The 21,749-nt window shown below is 37.9% G+C and overlaps 1 protein-coding gene across 1 annotated transcript in view; it reads right to left on the reverse strand.

Moving 5' to 3' along the window:
* Positions 1 to 19,663, reverse strand: part of TPO (thyroid peroxidase) — a gene marked incomplete at both ends in the record, with an annotated part of 42,131 nt that extends 22,468 nt beyond the window's left edge. The window contains 4 exons of the mRNA XM_083350169.1: positions 1,200 to 1,329; positions 6,694 to 6,826; positions 8,300 to 8,457; positions 19,590 to 19,663. Of these exons, the coding sequence (XP_083206295.1) occupies positions 1,200 to 1,329; positions 6,694 to 6,826; positions 8,300 to 8,457; positions 19,590 to 19,663 (495 nt within the window). The remainder of the gene's footprint in view (positions 1 to 1,199; positions 1,330 to 6,693; positions 6,827 to 8,299; positions 8,458 to 19,589) is intronic.
* Positions 19,664 to 21,749: the final 2,086 nt, after the last annotated feature.

The raw sequence follows: 21,749 nt of genomic DNA on the forward strand, positions 1-21,749 counted from the left end.
GTGTTTTATTTGTGCTAGTATTGGTGATGATGTTATACAGTATGTGCAGACCTTCTTTCTACAATTTATGCATGCAGCGTTTCGAGGTAGCAGTGTTCATAGATTTGAGGGGAGCAACTCTTATCCTAGTATGCTCAAAAAGGTGTAATATTGAATACATCTATACGTCCCCCAATCATATCTCCCTCTTTTCATTCATTAGAAACAAGGCCATAATTCCCCATATATCTAATGTTCATGAATGAATAATTTCATCCCAACATTTCCCCAATCAATGGGATCTTGGCTAGTAAGGAAGGGAAGCACCATCTAGAACCCCATCTTTTCTTTGTGACCTTCCCAACCCTTACCCCATGCAGCACACCTTCTACCATTCAAAGGCAGGGAATCTGTGTCTCTCCAGATATTGATAAGGGCAACATCTTAGCAGCATGGAAAACTATGAGGGCTTCCAGGAATTTTAATTCACCAGCATACAGAAGGCTTCAACTCATCCCTATAATCCTACAATCTAAGGATTAGAAGACAGTACACAAAGTTGCCCCCAGTGTAGGACTTATCAGTCTGAAAAAATCCACTTGCCTTTCCACATACTGTAAGCAATATCAGGCAGGGTTTTCACTCTGTAACTAGACATGAAGAGAGTGACAAAAAGGAGCGATGACCTTGATACTCAACTGCTTTGAAACTCATCAAACGTGGTACTCAATGCGTTTTGACATGAAAATTTTGTCCTGATATTCATCATTCATTTTGTACTCAACACACAAGCTAAAACTTGCCAGTGTTAGCTGCCTTGTGACTCACTGCATTATTGCTTATGTGACAAATTTGGTACCATCATTTTTGATACTCATCACACTTCCGTGAATCAATTAATGATGAGTACCAAGATACCACTGCAGTACTAAACTCTGTTTCCTGAACTTTTCATGTTGCTATATGGTACATATTATTATCATGAAGACTTTTCTGTTCTTCATTACCTTTGTAACTACTTTGCCTCTCTTAGACTGATTTTCAGTTCTGTTAATAGTTGCTGTTTGATTATATTTGTTGGATTGAGTGTTGCTGGATTATGGAATGTTACTTCTCAATGTGTTTCCTTATTTTTTCTTGCCTGGAAGCTTATGTTTCAGCACAGTATAGATGCCTACTAAACAGCCTTTTCTTGAAAGATGATTTCATCCTGTACTGACCAAAGGCAATGGAAATCCATTATGTAAGAATCCGGGATTCCATCCTCTGGGTTGACTTAGTTCATCTTCATAAACCGGAGGAAGCCATCTAGCCAGAGCAGTATTGGAAGCTCCCCAAGTAGGATGTTCCCTATGTAATTAAAATATTTTATATTATTACAATTATTCATTATAACAGTCTATTCCATCTGTAATTTCCTTCCTATTCTTACAAGCAATCCTCAGTTAATGACAGTAATTGGAATTTCTACCACCTAAGTTGTAAAAGGATGTCATGTGACTGCATCCCTGAGTGATGACAATCTCAATAGTTCCCTTTGCCATTGTTAAGCGAGAATCACGGGTCATTAGGCAAGGCCCTCCTTGTAATTTCCTACCAGGTGTCAGCAAGCAAAACCAATGGGGAAGCTGGTGGGAAGTCACAAATCCTGCAGGCTTGGTTGCTATGGGAGCTGCTGCAGCCCAGAGTGAGCTCAGCTACCGGCTGCTGAGTGCAGAAAACCAGGCAAGTTGCACAAGCTCATCCATAGCCTTGCAAGAATCTCCAATCCTTGCCTGGCAAGTAACTGCCTTGAGAAGGGCCAGGCTGGGCATGCCTCACCAGCAGTGGGAGGAAGAAGATGGTAAAGGTCACAGGGGGAAGCAGAAGTGGCAGAGCACAGGGCAGATTGGGGAAAATTGAAGCTTTTCCTGTGACTGTAAATGTGGGCAGCCTGACCAGCACCCAAATTTTGGTCATGTGACCCCAGAAGCACTGCAGCACCAGGCATATATACCACTCATTCAGTCCTGTTGTAACTTAGGTCACTGAACAAATGATTGTTAAATGGAGCTTACCTGTACTTATTATTTAACTACAGCCAAGCAAGTCTACTTATGCCTGCACATCTTGTACGTAGGATAGAAAAGAGTTGGAACATTGGAGAAAGTGACCAAGTAATGCTGGAATATTTTATTATAAGGGAAAACAAAGCTGAATGTAGCCAAATGTATCTTGGATTCACAAAAGAGATATTAATACACTCAATGTGACAGTAAGTGGAAGGAAGAAGTGATGGGCACTCATATGGTTGGAAGTCCTAAAGCATGAGATAAATAGTAGCACAATTGCAAATAATTTTAGTCAGGAGGAATCAAAGAAAAAGCCAGCGTGATTGCCTATAAAATTTAATGAAGAGTTGAAAATGCAGATAGAAAAAAAAATGGAAAGAAGGTCAGGCCACAAAGGGCAAAGAGCAGTGCTTTTTTTGTAAAAGAAAAAGGTGCTGGAACTCACACATGTCATACAACCTGCCTTGCCTAACCTACAAGGTTCCATCCAAAAAAGTTGCCGGAACTCCGTTCTGAGCGTTCTATGAGAAAAAAAAGCCCTGGCAAAGAGATACAATAGTCCTGAACTGAAGAACATGAGGAAAGTGGGAGCCCAGAATGTGCTGACATTAGAAAAAGATGGCAATAAAAATAGAAGGGGCTTTTTTAGATGTGTGAAATTTAGAAGAAAAAGAATCAATATACCAAATGCCCAGGGAAGGTGGTCAAATGCTAGCAGGTAACCAAGTGGTAAAGTAAGGGCAGATTTATTCAAGATATTATTTGGTTCATTCTTCTTTAGCAAAGAATTATAGGTACCTCGGGAAGTTATGAAGGGCAGATGAAAGGCAGAATTAAGGCTTGAGAGTGATAAAAACATGGGTCAAAAAAAGTACCAGATTCATACTTCAAGATTAGATGAATTGAATACTAAAAAAAAAACAACAACAACAACTAACTTCCTGAATCCTCATGTGTGTTTTTGAGAGATCCTAGGGAACTGAAGTGCCAGATGACTGGAGGAAAACCAATGTTGCCCTCTCTTTTCAAAAAGGGGAGCAAAGAAGCAAACTAGTCAGTCTGACTTTCATCTCTAGAGGGATTCTAGAACAGATCATAAAGAGAAGCAGTTTAAAAAGAATGGGATGATTAGACATAAACAAACATGGATCTGCAAAGACAACCTTTCCAGACACGTCTTAACTTTCTCTCTCTCTCTCTCTCTCTTATTTAAAAAAGGTAACTGCTTTATTAGATTATGGAAATGATCTAGGTATAATACACCTTGATTTTGGCAAGGCATGTGTAAGTCTCTTGGGACAACAATTGATAGAGTCAAACTGATCACAGCCTGCTCCCTAGGAAGAACAACCCTTGACTCCACAGGTGTTAGAGAAAAGGTACTTTTACTAGAGATGCTGAGTGCAGCACGAGTGAGGCAAGCTCTGAAGAAAAACCACACAAAAATCATATATTGAAAGTAATCTCCAATGTCCAAACCCCCCCCCCTTCCCAGGAGAGTAGTCCAATCAGGCTCTGCTCCAATGTTTAGGGAACCTGGTGCTTCAGGCGCCATTGTAAATTCCTTTCCCAGGGCTGGCATCCTTGAAAGCAGAAAGATGGCCCAGTTAGTGTCTATACTCGCCAAATTTCCACAGCATTCTTTCACTCCTCAAGCACTCTTCCCCTCCCAAATGCCTCCCTCCCCCCTTGGTTATGGCAGTTGCTAGCGAACTAAAAAGAAAATAAGGATAGGCATCTGACAGGTAAGCTAATTAAAGTATAAGCTGGGTGGAATCGAAATTAAGTGGACACATGTCCGGCCTGAAAACTGCATTCGAACCACATTCAAAACTGCTCATCAGAGATTCCTTATCAAATGGGAGAGAGGTATAAACTGGGGATGCTCCGAGAATCTGCCCCCTATCCTTAATATTTTATTAATTATTCAGAAATTGCTGTAGCTTATAAATGATACCTTTTTTGCCCTGTTGTTAAGTAAATCACCGCAGCTTGGGAAACGAACCGTGCCATGGTTTGCTTGTCATCTGGGAACATTGCAAATGACAATTACATGATCCCAGGATGGTGCAACCATTATAAACACAGTGCCCACATTTTGATCGCATAACACTGGAGATGTTACAATGGCAGAAATGTGAGTATTGGTTATATCTCTTTTTTTATTTTCAATGCAGTTGTAATGTTGAACAGGCACAAAACAAATTGATGTAAGTTACCTCAAGTGTGATGCCCAGTTATGGACACCGAAGGTTCCGAGAAATTGAAAAGCCTCAAAGAAAAGCATCAAAAGTTATCAGAGAACTAGAAACTAAATCCTATAAAGAAAGCCACAAGGAACTGGGTATTTCTAATCTTGAGAAAAGATTATTGGGACAGCTTTGATAACCTTTTTTAAAATACCTGAAAGGGAGTCACGTATCAGGACCTGTTCCAGAATGCAGAACACGGAATAATGGATTTAAATTACAGGAAGGCAGACTACCATTCAGCTTTAGCGGGGGGGGGAAACCTTCTCAACAATAAGAATAGTGGAACCAATTATTCAGAGACGTGGTGGCATCCCTTCACTGGATATATTGAAGTGGCAGCTAGACTGCCAACTGTCTGAGATGTTTTAAGCTGGGTTCCTGCAAAGAGCAGATGACTGATGTGGCTTCAGAAGGGTCCCTGTCACCATTATAATTCAACGGTGGAGTCTTCAGACACTCTCGCTTAGTGCTGAGAAGGGACAAGGAACTCAGGATTATCAACTTGGGCTGCAAATATCTGAATGATCGCTCAGTAGCAGCAAAAAGATAGCAGTTCTCTATATCTTTGCAACCTTTAGATCACTTCAGCCCATATTTGGTAGCCCTAAGGACGCTGGACAAGAGAGATTCTTTATCCTGTTCCCTCCCTTCATGTTTATCTGCTTTTCTTGATTATTCTCATCACAGCCATTATTGAGAGTGATTGCAGAGGATGACAGGAAAGAATCGAGAAGAATGCTAGACATGAACAATTCACACACAGCAGAGGAGTTCATTAGTAACTCCTATTTATCTCATAAGCTATCTCATAAATGGCAGCTGAGGCCAGGATAAAAAAGCACACTAAAGAAAAGATTAAAAATATTCAAACCCACACCACTTTAATGAATTCTCTAACAAAAAAGGGCTGGGGATATTGATGGCAGTTTCCAACTTTCAATACTTTATCACGAAACCTTGCATTGAACATCTCATCAAAATCTATGTAATCCTTACTTCTTGATCATATCATGTTTCGGACAGTTTTACAATTATATTTTTAATATTCCTGTAGGAACTTCAGATTAGACCATGAAAGAGTACTAAAGTTTGCCATGCAGGCAAAGCTAAAGGGGATTGTGTGTGTGTGTGTGTGTGTGTGTGTGTGTGTGTGTGTGTGCAGAGGAAAGGGGGTCATGGTTTTGGAATACAGAGACTCAAATAGATTAATTTGGGTCTCCAAAGAAGGAACAGGATATAATAAAAAGAATAAGAATTGCAAAGCATTCAAATCCTGGTACTCATTTTAAAAGCATTGTCTATAATCTGAATCTTCAACAGAGGAAATTGGGGAGAGAGAAAAAAAACAAATCTGAAGACTGTTATCCATACAAGGATTTTTTTTTCTGAGTGGACACTAAATAGAGAACAATTATTTTATTAATACTTGATTGATCTTCAGTATACCAAAGGGCTCAATTTGCAAAGCAGCATGAGACAGTAAAACAGTTAATTAACTGTGATAATTCACACTTGAAGGTTGACATATGCCTTAATAAAGCATTCAGATTAGTTACAGTTGATTTGTCTTTATTGAAATGGCATAAAGATCGGCATATAGTGCTATTTCACTCAATTAAAAATAATGATATGTTAATTTAACAGCTTAGCCAGTTATTTTCTTCTTGATTGCTTTAATATTTTAACAGACAACTGACTGTTTCTGGAAGAAGAAGTAAATTTCTGGGGAAGAAGTGTATAAATAAATTTTAAAAATTGATTAGATGGAAAGCACTTGAAAGCACTGTGGGCCAGATAGTTCTGCTACTGTGTATAAAACTACTGTCTTCATTTAAAATCTCTCAATTGAAGACAGTAAAAATTACTGATATAGTCTTCAATCTGCCAAGTCAGCAGTCTGTGCATAAAGGAACTTTTGTTTGTAGACTTAAAATAAATTTGTACCTGAACATAAATGAGATTTATATGCTAAATTCCTCCATATGGTTGCATAATGCAGCTACGGTAAACTGACAACCTACAAATAGTCCAGGGTATACACGCATGGAGACTCATGTCTTCTGAATCGTCAAAATGACCATTATTTCACTGCCAAGGCTTCAACTTTTACAAGAAAGCACATCTGTATTCTCTCGCATTGTCAAATGAACCAAACTTCAGCAGTTGCAGGGAAAAGTAAAGCAAAATAGACCATGAGCCATTTTGTACATCATAGTAAACCACAATTTAATAATCTGCATCCAAACGAGCCTAGTGAAATGCCAAAGTCCACTCTCCATTTCTCTTTGACTTCAACACATTCCTCGTTTGTCGCTATGATAAACTCTGAAGTGAGATTTAAAATAAACACTAATTTAGTAGACTAGAGTTCACTTTACATTTGAAATGTAGATCTGGATAGCAAGATTTACCTGTTGTTGCAGGCTCCAGTGATGCTTCTATACTTGTTGGTTGCACCGTTGTTCTGACACTTAAGTGGTAGCATTTCAGACACACATCCAGATATATTGGAAACCACAGAGAAAACTTCACTAGATAACTGATCTGGAATTAAAAAAGATGACATAATTCTTCCTACCAGTAATATTTTACTAATAGCAAAACCTTATAGCAGGAGATGATAGATTGGTTTAAAGATTTAATTTCAAAGAGATGATCCTACAAAATCTATATGATTTTTTTTTTGAACTGCCTACTGCACCCAAGGCAGGTCTTTACCTTGGGTGCAGTAGGCAGTTTTGATATTTTGAAAACAACCCATTAGTCTATTCCCAGCCAAGAACGAAGCTATGAGCTAGTGCCCTCATCTTTACTATTCTAAAATAACCAACATTTCAATATTTGAGTTCTTGGCTTGAACAGTAGGACAGTTCCAAATAATGCAATCTTTGTCAACTTCATAAAAATATTATATTTCACAAATGGAGATTTTTGCCAGCTATTCTGAGCTGCTACTTAGGCTTATAAGAGAGTGTTGGCTTTCTTCTAGTTTCCCTTCAAATAATCTTAGCTGTGATTGGAAGATGTTCAAGCTCTGGAAAGAAAACACTGTCAAAGTGTCTCCATCTGAGCTGGATATTACAGATTGTTTCCTCTGTAGAGGTAAATTAGACAATCTGTCTTCACCCACATATCTGTGTATCCTTTAGAATTCTAATTAGTATCTAATTAGTAACAATCCAAAGAACCAAGCCCAATCATGTATTTGAGCACTTGCTATAAGAGAAATTCTTTATGGACTGAAAATTGCCAGTAGTGGTTGATTATCAGGATACACATCCTTTTTGTTCAAGTATTTATTGAATTGCTTAACCAAACACAGCTGCTTCCTGTCTGCTTGTGCATAGTTGTTCTGTACAGCTATAAGAGAGCATTATGTGAAAGCTATCTCTCATGACGCATGAGATAACAATATGTTGCCGAGGAATCAAGTGCCAGCTTCACTAATTAATGTGGGCTGTAAGATAGTAAGCATCATCTATGATGTCACCATTTCCTTTGCTTCTCTGAAAGCCTGTCACGAAGCTCTTAATAACAAAAGAAAATCCTGATTCTTTTATTTATTTATTTATTTATTTATTATTTTGACATTTAGAGAAATAAATTTTTTTTAAAAAACCCAAATGCTAGTTACTTTATGAAATGTCCTCATATACAGCTAGAAACCGATAACCCCTTTGTTTCTAATAAACTATATGCAACGAACAGCGGCTATTTAAATATTCTGAAGAAGAAATTAAGTTTATCGTCATACACAGGTTCATGTGTCCTTGTTATTTGGCAAACTTGATTTTTTTCCCCCTGAAAGCACAAATACAGTTTTATAAGAGTTTTCTTTTCTCTTTCATTTTTTTAAAAAAATAAAACCCCAAACATTTAAAGTGTTTAGTCTGACCGATGGCAATGTTCTTTTTTTAAAAAAAAAAATAAAGTAGTGCTGATTTAATCTAAGAGACACGACCCTCTCAAGCAACCACAGGGTTCCATTCCCAGTATTGTCCTTATGTATTTTTTCACCGTTTGGAGACAGCATGCGTTTATGCTTCTGATGTTTTTCTTTCAAGTCTCGCATGGAAGTTTCCATTTTTTCAGCAGCTCGAGATAAAACCTTGATCTCTTCTTCCAGAAAGTTAGGAAACTGTGCATAAGCCACTGTTTGACTTCTTTGGTGAAGGCTACAACACAAATAAAAATATTAATAATAGCATTTTGATTACACTGGCTTCAGAAGGAAAGCAAGAAATAGAAGTCGCTCTTACTATCGCCTGGAAAAATGCTAAATACACATAATTGTCCAATAGAAAGGGAGGCATTATACGACTTATATTTCTGGGAACTAGATTATTGTTGATCAGCATGTTTTTAAGAACGCAACTGAAAAATTTAAATTTGCCTTTGCCTATGCATTGAATATATTTTCTGTTGCTTTTAATATTAATGAAAATATTTGATGTTTGGCATGCTCCTTTGGGTATTAAGGATAGTCTACAAGAACAAGTGGATGGACCCTTTCCTTTCCACTAATATCTATCTACTGATTATTTTCTGAAATTCAATTTGTTTCTCTTCTGTCTATGAAGTTTGGCATCACTTTCAAAAACTTTTCCTGTCATGGTTCCGACAGAAACAAATAAAGTAGAATGCCGAGGCTTGCAAGTTCCTCAAAGAACATGTTTATTGATACAAAGTATCGGCACATCAAAAGTGAAACCAAATCTGAATAGACAAGTAACAATCTCCAATACAAAGTTAAGAAATCCCACCCCTAAAGCTATCCAAGCTAATACATCTTCTTGGCAAGTTTTGCACAAAACGCCCAGCCTGCAGTATACAATTTCATCCCCAGTGCAAGCAATGGGGTTTAATCAGCATCATTTGTTTTGGATTAAAATAGGGTAGCTCCAGCCACTCTAAAGGAATAGAAATTAGCTTTTTCTCACTTTCCTCTATAGCTCCTTGTGCTGTCTAGCAGAGTTTATACAACGTACTTAATCAGGTCTCTTGAAGATCAAGCAATTGCACTAATTAATTCATTAAATTGATATGGATTCCCATCTTACTTGCAGATGACCGTACAGAGTTAAAACACAAATCATACTCTTCTACCGTTAAAAGCAATTAAAAATTAAAAGGTACATTAAACATATAATAAAAAGATAGAGGAGAGTTCACTCTACCTTTTTACAGTGTAACCATTTCATTGACTCCATACTTCCTTGGGCACCTCAAGTTTGATGGCACATCCAGTTGTTGAGTGCCTTCCAGAAAGCTGGAAATTTCACCTGGTGGGGGATGATGTTCCAGAGGGTGGGTGCCATATCAGAAAAGGCTCTGTTTCTGGATCCTGCCTAACAAAGCTCCTTAGCCCACAGGACCTGTCCCTTCTGCTGGATCTGATGGGATGACTAGATGCAATCAGGGAGAAGCAGTCCTTAAAATAACCTGGGTCCTGTGCCATGTAGGGCTTTAAAGGTCACAACTAGCACCTTGAATTAGAGCTGGAAGCAACCTGACAGCCAATGTAGTTTTTTTAAGCAGAGATGAAACACACATAACTGCCCACGCTGCTGCATTTTGAAGCTTCCAGATAATCATCCAGGGTAGCTCAAAGTAGAGCATGTTACCATAATCCATTTGGAAAGTTACTAGGGCATGAGTAAACGAGAGTAGGGATTCCCAACACAGGGATGGAGGCAACTGAAGTACGTCATGAAATTGGGCAAAGACCCTCCTGACCACAGCTGTTGTTGTTCAGTCACTAAGTCATGTCCAACTCTTTGTGACCCATGGACTGTAGCAAGCCAAGCCCCTTGTCCCCCACTGTCTTCCTGAGCTTGCCCAAATTCATGCTCCCTGCATCAATGACCCTATCCAACCATCTCCTCCTCTGCCGTCCTCTTCTCCTTTTGCCTTCATCTTTCCCTAACATCAGGGCCTTTTCCAATGAGCCTTCTCTTCTCATTAGGTGGCCAAAGTATTTCATCTTCTGTTTCAGTATCTGTCCTTCCAAACAACAGTCAGGATTGAGTTCCTTTGGGATTGATTGATTTGATCTTCTTGCAGTCCAATGAACTCTCAACTGCCACCTGCTTTTTGAATCACCAGCAAGGAGACTGCTAATCTACAATGTCCTCAGGTCATCTAGCCCTCAGCCTGGCCTTTGACTGTGGGAGCTCAGCTGAGACTTGGCCCTGGTGATCTACCACCTGCCCATCTACCTTAGCTCACAAGCCATACACAAAGAGGTAACAAGCCGCATTTGGTCCAAGCAATCGAAGATTAATGCCTCTCTATTTGCTCTGACTGAGTTTTAGAGCATTTAGAGATTTCTGTATTAAAATGAAAGTGGAGTCATTACTGAATTAAGGTGAATATGCCCATTGATATTGGCAGCCTTTATAATTATTTCAGAAAATAAATGCCATGTGCCATTCACAGATGCACTGTGCTTGGGTTTTTAAAATAACTATGCAACAAAGTAAATCCATTTTGCCAATAGGGTCCTCCTTCAAGTTCAAATAAAATGAAATCAATTTTTGTTCACTTGGCTGAAGTACTTTCAGGTCTTAGTTCATAAAAATCGGTAAACGTAACCCTGATATCCTGTGTATAGAATTATTAAGTGTTTTTCAGGCTGTAACTAAATCAGAAACTGCCTCTTCAATTCAAGAGTCCTTTTTCACTCTCAAGGGTAGTATTGAAACTTACTGCCCTTGCACTGCTGCAATCTTTCAATGAGAAATCTGAACGTTTGAGTTTTCACAGTGCAAAAAATGCTGTCACTTTGTGAAGATCAGTGTCAATGCTGCTAACATCGAATGTTATTGCTTGACAAGACATGAAGAAGTAGCCATTTCATATGTTAAACTTGTGTATTGCTTTAAGAGATTTAGTTTAAGGTTGGAAGGGGGAAGAGGAGGATTGTACCTTCAAGGCCATCTGAATTTACAGAAGATAAGACCTTGGCGGGTTTTGTAATGGAAGGGAAATTGATTCTTTAAATTAATTGGAGAATATGATTAATGACAAAATTAGAAAGGTGGAGAATTGTGTTTTAATATATTGTGCAAGGGGCAGAGATTTCAGATTCCAGCTTCCGTGGAGCAAGCATTTGCCGGTGTATTAGGCTAATAAAGGACTTTTAAGGTAAACAATGCCTCAGAGTCATTTGAAAAGCCCATACGTTGGAAACTTGACAATCAGATTTAAAATAACAGATCTCCTTTCTTTGTTTCCTTTCCTTCCCTGTAATATTTGGCATTCTCATAATACTTTCCTGACACTTCAAATAAAAATTTCTCAATCTGGAAATATGTAAGAACAAGTATCTTCCAAAACCCTTTCAAGTCTTCCCAAATTTTTCCCCCACCAGCAGTTTCAAAAAATATTTTCAAATTACCTAACTGATATTTTATGAAAGATACATTATTTAAAGTAATTATGCTATGGAAAGAAAACAGATTTGAAAGGTGACTAAGTTGCACGAAAACCTGGACTTACATTTCTAGACAATCACGTGTGTACTACCAAAGAAGATACAAATATAAATGTTTGGACCTAGGGTCCATATGATTTTTTAATTCAGTTTTTGTGGAGAATGATAAAACCCAAACCCACACAATGTTCACTGTGTCCATTTTATTCCTCATATTTTGATAGCTCTTTTGAGTAATTAAAAGATATTAGAATGCCATTAAGTTGGGCCAGGCCTCTAAAGTTGTCTATACCTCGTGGACAATATCTAACCCAGCACAAATCCCTAGCTTAACAGAATAACAGAGTTGGAAGAGACCTTGGAGGTCTTCTAGTCCAACCCTCTGCTCAAGCAGGAGACTCTAGACCATTCCAGACAAATACAGTAGCTGTTCCATCTCTTCTTAAAAGCCTCCAGTGCTGGAGTACCCATAACTTCTGGAAGCAAGCCATTCCACTGATTAGTTGGACTGTCAGGAAATTTCTCCTTAGTTCCAGGTTAGTTTTCTCCTTGATTCATTTCCATCCATTGCTTCTTGTCCTGCCTTCAGGTGCTTTGGAAAATAGGTTGACCTCCTCTACTTTGTGGTAGCCCCTTAGATATTGGGACACTGCTATCATCTCACCCATTGTACTTCTTTTCATTAAACTAGACAAGGTTCCTGCAACCATTCTTCACATGTTTTAGTCACCAGTCCCCACGTATCATCTTTCTTGCTCTTCTCTGCACTCTTTCTAGAGCAGACATGTCAAACTCACAACGTCACGTGACGTTGTGCAACGTATCAGAGCTTTTTCCCCATTGCCAGCAATAGGGTGGGCATGGTTTCATCGTGATGCATTCGGCCCGTGGGCCGACAGTTTGACACCCCTGTTCTAGAGTCTTGACATCTTTTTTATATATTCCATCCACCCATCTTATCTTTTGACGTTCCTAAGTCTAGCCAAATACAGTTGCTTTCCTCTCATCATCTTGTATCTCATGGCCAGAGGACATCATGAGAGCAGCCTGCCTTTAGTTACTTGTAATAAGTTTCATGTACTAGCATAACATGCAGAGTCAAAAGCCACACATAGTCAATAAAGCAAAGATTTTCTTCCTTAAATTCTATTCTCCTTTCCATTTGCTTAATTATTTGATTTTGTCAACCTTTTCTGAAACTTTCATTTCATTTGGCCTTTCTCTCTCTCTGTGGGCTAGTACTCACCTTGGTAGAATTTTAAACAAAACATTGCTTAAGTAAGGAATAAGTGCAAAAATCTAGTAAATCTGCACGTTCTGTTGCCTTTGTTGTCTTTGGTGTAGGAGCTGTTCACCAATTGCCTGCTGCCTCTGGACCACACTTGTTCCCATGGACATAGAATCATTTGCAAATTAACTGCTTTTTCTGCAGCTTTAAACAGCTCAGTCGGTATTTTGATTGCCTCTGGTGCCTTTCTACTTGACAGCCATGCTTCTTATGTGTAACTTCTTAATGGAATTGGTTCTTGAATACATTCTCTGTATACAGATGTTTCTGTCACTCTAGAATTTCATTTGCGAAGGGTTTCAATATAACATTTCCATCTTCTTTTAACTTCATTTGCCTCTCAATTTTCTAGTAGACCTTCTCCATGATTATTTTTGAATATATTAGCAGTACATGTTCTTATGAGCTTATTCCTATTTTGCTTTTTCCTATTATTTTCTTCTACGTGTTAGTATTCTTGAAATTGAGATCTTTCTTTGTTGCTTGTTGCTTTTCATTGTGAGAGGAGGAGCAGCGGAAGCCAAATGGAGACACGGCGCCTTCGATCAGGTGAAAACTAGGTGGTGCTTCTCAGAGGTAATTTCAGGAACAGACACTTCATCTCTCTAGTTTTCTGATTGGTGCATACGGGAAAGGGGGCGGGGCCACAAAGTATTAGCTGGGTTGTGGCTCTGGAACTTTTTCTTGTCTAGCTGTTCAGAGCACAACTAATTACAACTGGGAAAGCTCTTAAAGGGTTCTGTTCTGAGAACCGGTTGTTAAATTATTTTAATCCCACCACTGTGTAAAGGTTTCCCTATCCAGTCACATCTGACTTTACGGTGTGGTGCTCATTTCAAGGGAACCAGTGTTATCTGAAAACAATTTCTGTGGTCATGTGGCCAGCATGGCAATTTGTTGAGGTGCATGGAACACTGTTACCTTCCCACCAAGGTGGTGCCTATTTATCTACTCGCATTTGCATTCTTCAGAACAGCTAGGTGGGCAGGAACTGAGGCAAGTAACAGGAGCTCACCCAGTTGCACAGAGCTCAGGTCTCAAACCTGGGCTGTCTGTCTGCATCTGATAGGCTCAGCATCTTTAACTGCTGAGCCATTGTGCCTTCTGGTAAAATCGTGCTACCATAAAATTGTTTCACACTCAGCTCTTGGAAGTCCTGTAATTACTAAACTGCACTTCTTCTTCTGTTTCAAATATGTGGTTGATTGATGCTATTGTTATCTACCTCATAACATTCAAATGTAACGTGTGTTTTCATTGCTTGAAGCAGGTGTTTATAAAAAATTTGTCTTCACAACACTCTATTAACATACACTATATCCTGCATCACTGCATTTGTTCAATCAAAATATTCTTGTAATTCAGGCTGCTCATTTCTTTAACGTTAGCATTTCAATCACATAGTAGTACAGGATGCAATTCCCTGATGTTGATTTAACATTTTTGTTTTTTGCAATTTGCCATAGAATTCCTTAATTTCTTCTATCATTATGTCTGCATTAAGTGCATAACTTTTATAATGTAGATGTTACTGGATTTCCACTGATTCTAATAATTATGAACTTATCGTTTATTGTGCTATCGCAAATATAGCATTTATATTTTCCATTTGTCTTCACCCTTATGGTAGAGTATCCTTACCTTCTTCATTCCCTTTCAACGTTACCGGCAAAAGTGACCCTTCTAGGATCTTCAACTACTGTCAACATTACTGTGAGAGTCATTGAACCTACTCAACTATCCTACCATGTCAAGTTTGCAATCCACTGAGCTAAGTTGAAGGAAAAAGGTCTCTTCTACAGTATAATTTTTTTTTAAAAAATGAGACCAATCAATTGTTTTGCTTTTTTTAAAAAACAACAACCACTGATCGTGTTAACCATCTCTGTCTTCAATTACTCTTTCTTTAGCTGTCCTCTTTCCAATATCATAGCTCTCACATGCATATTGTGTTACACTATCACATGCATAAATGCCAAGTATTAAGTTGTCCCTTTTCTATCTTCCTTGTGTTTTCTGTAGTCTCCACTAACTCTTTTATCACTTTAATCTTGCAACTCCAATAGTGCTGTGCATTGGGATACACAGAAGGATTCAAATTAGTTACTAAAGTGGGTTTTTTAAAAAAAAATATTTAAGGCAGATGTAGATGAAATAACCCCAGTGATTCATATGGCTGGTCAGTCCCATTTTTTTGATCTCCAGGGACTTTCCACATCACACTGTCAAATTTGAGCCTCTACAACTATCACATAATATTTATCTTCAAAACTACTCAAATCTCAGAAATATGAAAAGGGGAGAATATTTCATTCCTAGCCCCTTCCAGGAATATCATCTAAACTTAATTTAGGAGGTGTGGGGAGATCAGAGGTCAACACAAGCTCAAACATTTGGCTCTCCAGCAGGCTAAAGTAGTGGCTTTATTCTACTAGTGATGGGACCAAACCTGCATTTATGCAGATATGATGGTATAAATATCTCCTGCCGGTTCTTGCTAAGATATATTTACCTGTTTTTTCTTCCTTTTGGTTCCTCTTCTGCTTCCTGTGTTTCTTCCTTCTTAATTCCATTTTGCTTTATTTTTCCTACCCCTAGGAAAATAAATTTGACTCAGCAGTTAAGTACCTTTTGTAAAAACAATAATAAAGAAACTAAATATTGTATACCGTCAAAATGATAGAAAGGATGGCATATACTACTATTCCATTATGTGGGATTTTCAGCAAAAAGTTTGCTCCTAAGTACTATTTCAGGAACTATCCTTTTGTGTTAATCACTAAATTCCAATTTGTTACAGAATTAGATGCACTTCAATGTTTCTGAATAAACCTCCTGTTCTGTGTACTTTTGCTGACACCTACAAAGAAATCAATATTTATATTTTGTTCAGCATAGTTGTTACAGGAAAGTGTATCTAACCAGTCATTGTGATTTATGTATCACATGATAAACTGGAATAGACAGGGCACAAGAAGAAATCCAGACTTTAAAATACTGTCCTTCATACAACCCTAAGCCTTTTAGAATAACTTTTTCCACATTAAGTATTCCAGTTAGTTAAAAATGTCCTTGAAGAATTGGTCTTATATTATAAGCTTTTTTTTTTAAAAAAAAGATGAAATAAATTAAATAGTAAATAAAACAATACAGTGGTACTTTGGTACCTGTCATTAATTGGTTCCAGTAGGTGCAATGAGCAGTGCTTTTTTTCTAAAAAAAATTAAAAAGGTGCTGGAACTCTCATCTTGGCGGGTGCAGGAGGCGGGGGGGGTGGGGGGTCGCTGCTGTGGTCACGGGTGCTGGTGGCAGGCTGCCCCCCAGGGCCAGAGCTGGCGCAGCTGGTGCTGTGGGAGCAGTGGGCCCACTCTATATGGCGGGGCTGCGCGGGGTGGGCAGCAGAGGTGGTGCGGGCCAGGCGATGCAGGATGGCCACTTAGGCACACAGAGTGAAGCGACGGTGGCACAGGTCCAGCACCAGGTAGGTCACCAGCCTGGCTGACATGGGTGAGCACAAGGAAGGAGTGCACATGGACTCCACAGAACCTACCTCCCACTCCTTGTCCTCTCTTACTTACCTAGTTGAGATGGTGTAGTTGGGCAGCAGGGAGGGATGCAAAGTTCCTGCCAATTCACTTTCACTGCAGACAACTTGCCGGTGCAACGTTTGCCGGCCAGGTCTTTTGGCACACTCAGCAGCAATTCCTATTGGCTTTTGAAAGCCAATAGGCTTTTGAAAGCCAATAGAGGGAGTAGCATAGCTTGTGCAAAAGCTTTTGTGTGTGTGTGTGTGTGTGCAAAAAAGGGTGTCGGAACGCCCTTCTGAGCATTCTATGAGAAAAAAAGCCCTGCTTTTATGTTTTAATCTTATGATTTTAAAAATATTGTAAGTTGCCTCAAACCTCGCCATGTGGATTGCATACAAATATTATGTAATTGGTAAATAAAGGTAAAACATATGTTAAATATACATCAAATGATAATATGCTTCCCTACAAAGTCAATTCTTGCTCAATGACAGACCAAGGAGTTAACTCGGAAAGGCAAAAGGAAAATCTAGAAGAGGTCTGTGCAACTTGTAGAAGGGAAAGGCCCACACTGATAAATTAAAAATGTTTGTGGTCTGCAAAGGAATGCTGGTGGGCTAATTAAGGATTTGGTGACTAGAGGAGCATCTGCAGTGTTGGAGTTCGTGGTCATGGTAAGCCATGGAGGCACTAGGCAACATGACTTTCAGGGCAATGGTGGTGATTTTATTACTTTTAAAAAAAAGTCTGTGCTCTGTCCAAGGGTGCTTGGTAGGCTGCATGTACAGGCCTGGTCTAGAATTTATTTTGGAGCATTCAACTATCTAGGGCAGGCATGTCAAATTCATTTTGTTTGAGGCAACTTCTTATAAAAGAATTGCCATTAATTTGTTTTAATAAAATAATTTAAATCAACTTTTCACTTGATTTCAAATTAAATGAATTATATTGGTTGACAATGAGATTTTTTTAGTACAATTGCCAAATGCAATAAACTGGTTTTAGGTATATGTGTGCACTAATTATTTCAACACCAATACATTTTAACAACATATTCTATTTGTAAATGAATGCAAATGCAAATTATACAAGTTTTTTGTGCAAAAATAAAACAAAATAACAGATTCAAGAGCTGTTATCATTAGTTATCCTTGGATAAAAAATGATTCCATCATCCAAAACTTTGTTATACTGTATTTAACGAACAGATGCTTTGGGATTAAAAAAAAGGACTGACTATATTTGATTGTGTATCACCATGGCATTAAAACAAAATTTGAACAGTGTATGAAAAATAAAGGTTCCCTAAACGTCTGCTGGCTATATCTATACATTTTCCTTGATAGCAATCTATTGCCTTCTTTTTAGCCTTTTTTTCAACTTCCCAGCTTAAAAAAGGCAAGGCACGGGGAGCTGAAAGTTACAGAGACTGTTTAAGCAGGTTGCTAAGCAACCTGTTCACACTCCGCCCTTCTTACCCTCCCACTTTTAAATTAGCCTGTACAGATCGCATTTCCTTTGATTTGAGCCATCTGAAGGCCTGTCGCTACGATGCATTCTGCTCCTCTGCAACCTGGCTGCCTGAGGAGAATTTGGCTCTCTGGAACAGTTTCCTTCAGCTTGTGTGTGTGTGTGTGTGTGTGTGTGTGTGTGTGTGCGCGCAAAAAAAGGTGCCAGAACGCTGTTCTGAGCGTTCTATGGGAAAAAATGCCCTGGATATATAACATATAATTGAAGATTGTAATTAGTTGCGTATGCACATTCAGCAAGTGTGATGTATTTGTGCTGGCATTTCTAGGCCTCTTTCCAACCATATCCAGAAAAATTTGTAACAAACATTGGAATTCTTAAGGCCATGTTTGGTATTTCCCAGCAATCTGTTACTGGAAGGAAAAAGCAATCCCTGCTGTGTTACTGATCCCAGAGAAGCATCTGCATGTATGCAGGTATCCTTAGGGTGCCATTGTTATGGATGTGAAATATTGGTTGCAAAGTTGGCATTTCTGGATGTAATACAGATATTTTGGACTTATTTTTGTTTCTTTGCATGTTTGATATTTTTAAAAGGGCATATGCTACTGACTACGCTTATGCACATATGTAACATCTTTTGCTAGGATACATGACCACTGCTTTTCCAGAACGTGAAAAGTGAAAGATTGTGACTAAAGAAAATTTTAATATACAGATAATACCACCAGAAATTATTTTATCCTTTTTAATAAATATTGTTATTGATGTTAAGCTCACCATGGAAAACATCATATATTGTTATGTATATACTAGGTTAATTATTTAAAGACTGAAGTGCAACATAACTAGATTCTAAATAATCTATTTTTCAAAACACACAACAGTCAAAACAGTAAAAGTAAAGTCCAAATTAGGAATATTTCATTCTTAAGAACTGTTTAATTTAAAGTGGTTTAGTTGTAATAGATGGTTATAGTTTCAAAATAGTTTTCAAGAGTATGTACAAAAGATACTATTTTTTTCTAGCATCAGCTAAATTAGACATATTACATTGAGAAAAATGTTTCTCATTTCTTTCCTGTTACCTTTGACTTCATTGCAGAGATGTTAACATAAGAAATAGATTATTTTGTTATCTAATTTTACCTTCCAAAAGACAGAAGCAGATGAAAAATGTGAGGTTCTTTCCTGTTGGCTTTTTTGAATTAGCTGTTTTACATTCTAAAAGTTTAGTTCCTAAAGAAGTAACCCTGTAAATAATTTTAAAGTCCTCCTCTAGCGTAGGCTCTTTTATGACTCAAGGACTTCAACTCCCAGAATTCCTAAGCCAGCATGGGTCAGCTTGGAAACCTCTCCCTTTCCCCTCAGCATGGCTGGCTCAGGATTTCTGGGAGTTGAAGTCCACGAGTCATAAAAAAGGGCCAAGATTGCCTAGCCCTGCAATAGGCTTTCAGAGGGAGCTTTTTTTTTTTTTTGCAAAAAAAAAAAAGATGTCGGAATGCCTTTCTGAGCATTCTATGAGAAAAAAAGCCCTGGCAACAAGTACCAAAAAAGGATAAGTCCCAAACAAACCATGTGACTTACCACATGACCCTTTGTTTGGACTGTGAATAACTTTTTGTCTGTCCCTTTTTCTGTGTCAGTGACCTTCCCGGCATGGCCGACTTCCTGTCTGCCCTCTGTGCCTGTCTCCCTCATTTTGTAGCAACCATCCCAGAATGGCTGACTTTCTGCCCGTTCTCCACAGCCATCCTTCTCTTCCTATCATAGTGCACTGAGTACTAAACAAATGCCAAGTACTGGGAAAATGTTTTCACATCAAAATGCATCGAGCACCAAATCTGATGAATTTTGAAACAGTTGAGTACCAAGGTACCCCTGTATGAGATATAGCTATTAAGAAAAAGATGTTGGTATTTTGAAAAAAGTTTGGTTCTAAATTTGGATAAATATATTTTGCCTATTGTAGGATATAATTTACTAGATATTAAAAACTTTCAGCAATGTAAACTAAGTTATTTCTCCTGAAAAAGATGTAAACATCCCTCTCCAATATCACTATGATATTATTTTCTCCTGATTTATGAAACATTTTGAAACACTTCATCATCATCATCATCATCATCATCATCATCATCATCATCATCATCATCTTCTTCTTCTTTTTACTTACTTAATAAATCATTTCTGTTGTTCTGGACAAAAGCCACAAAAAGAACTATGCTGGGAACTGTTAGTAAAATTATGAAGAAAATGAATACGTTCATCTGAAAAATAGTGAAAACATTCCAAGGAACAGCTGTTAACATTACAATTTAAGAAAAGACCCATGTAAATTCTTTGTTAATAGTGTATAATATATGATTTCTTTTCAGTCTCACTAATCAAGCTAAAGCTGCTTTTTGGCTTAAAGTGTTTGTGATGGAGGCAGTTGGGTGCAGAGGAAACACTAGTAACTAATAACTTTTTAAAAATGCTATGTTTAAAACAAGATGCCTCCTAATTTAAAAAAACAAACCATTTTTCAGAAATCAAATTACCTAATCATATTTTATATGCCTTAAAATTACTTAAAACCACTTCAAATGAAACTCCACACAAGATACTGATAGTACTGTAGAAGACTTCTATCAAAGTCAGTGAATCTGTTCCAGACTCGAACAAACTATAAGATGCTGTGAGGCTAAATAAAACAATTTTTTTTTTATTTGCCATCACAGTATTTCGTAGTTTATTGCTACATACCAATTGCATTTTTAATCACACTTTTCTGAGGAAAAACCAAAGGCTGGTTTGCAAGTGTCAATCATTATTTTCTGAATGTCACATCAAAGCTTGATCTAAACATGTAAATAGATTGGAAGGATTTCCAAATTACTGACTCTGATGCTTTTCAGTGAAAATTCAGCTACAAATCAGGAGTAACATTACCAACCCTAAGCGTTTGCTTTTATTACTGTAGTCAATGGCTATATAAATATAAAGCTTATATTGCTACCGAATTGTTAATTACAAACCCAGGCACACCAGGGCACATAATTCTTGCACAAATTAGTGCCAACAGCAGTTGGACACCTGAGTTGTTAGCCATTCCCATTATACTTTGCAAGCTAACATAATTACTTTAGGTTTTTTTTCAGAAATTAAAAGAGAGCACTTTATAATCTCACCTTTTTTCTCTCCATGGAGATGCTCATCGGCAGCCCTGAAGCTGATCAAGTATTAGTTCTTCTGAAACAGCCAACGGAAGTGCTTTTCAAGACTCTGGGTTTTAGTAGAAATTTGCTCTTTGCATGAATGCACGTTCAAAAACCCTGCTGATGACCCAAATTTATTTTGCCCTACGCTAAATAAATAAATAACCCAAATGTGCCTCACTGATATAATGCAGCAATTTCTCAATGCTTTATGCATCATTACTTGTCCTCATGTCATTTCAACTACATCCAGTTTAAAAATTCAGATGTTATGCAAAATGCCAGATATGAATCAATATTGATTCTTCAACTACCTGATCCACCAATAACCTTTTCTCTCTTTTTTTTGCATCAGAGTCTCTTTAACATTAAAGGACTCATGGTAATTGTATCCATGAAGATCATCTTCATTCTATTTTCTACCATTTTTATTTTTTGGGAGGGAGTTAAAAATGCATTTGGGAAGATACAAAGAGTACACAGAGTAGATGTGGCACATAATATTTATTTTGTTTACTACTATTTTGAACAAATGTGAAATTATCAC

This window comes from Vipera ursinii, assembly GCF_947247035.1.
Source record: "Vipera ursinii genome assembly, chromosome: 1".
Taxonomy (NCBI): Eukaryota; Metazoa; Chordata; class Lepidosauria; order Squamata; family Viperidae; genus Vipera; species Vipera ursinii.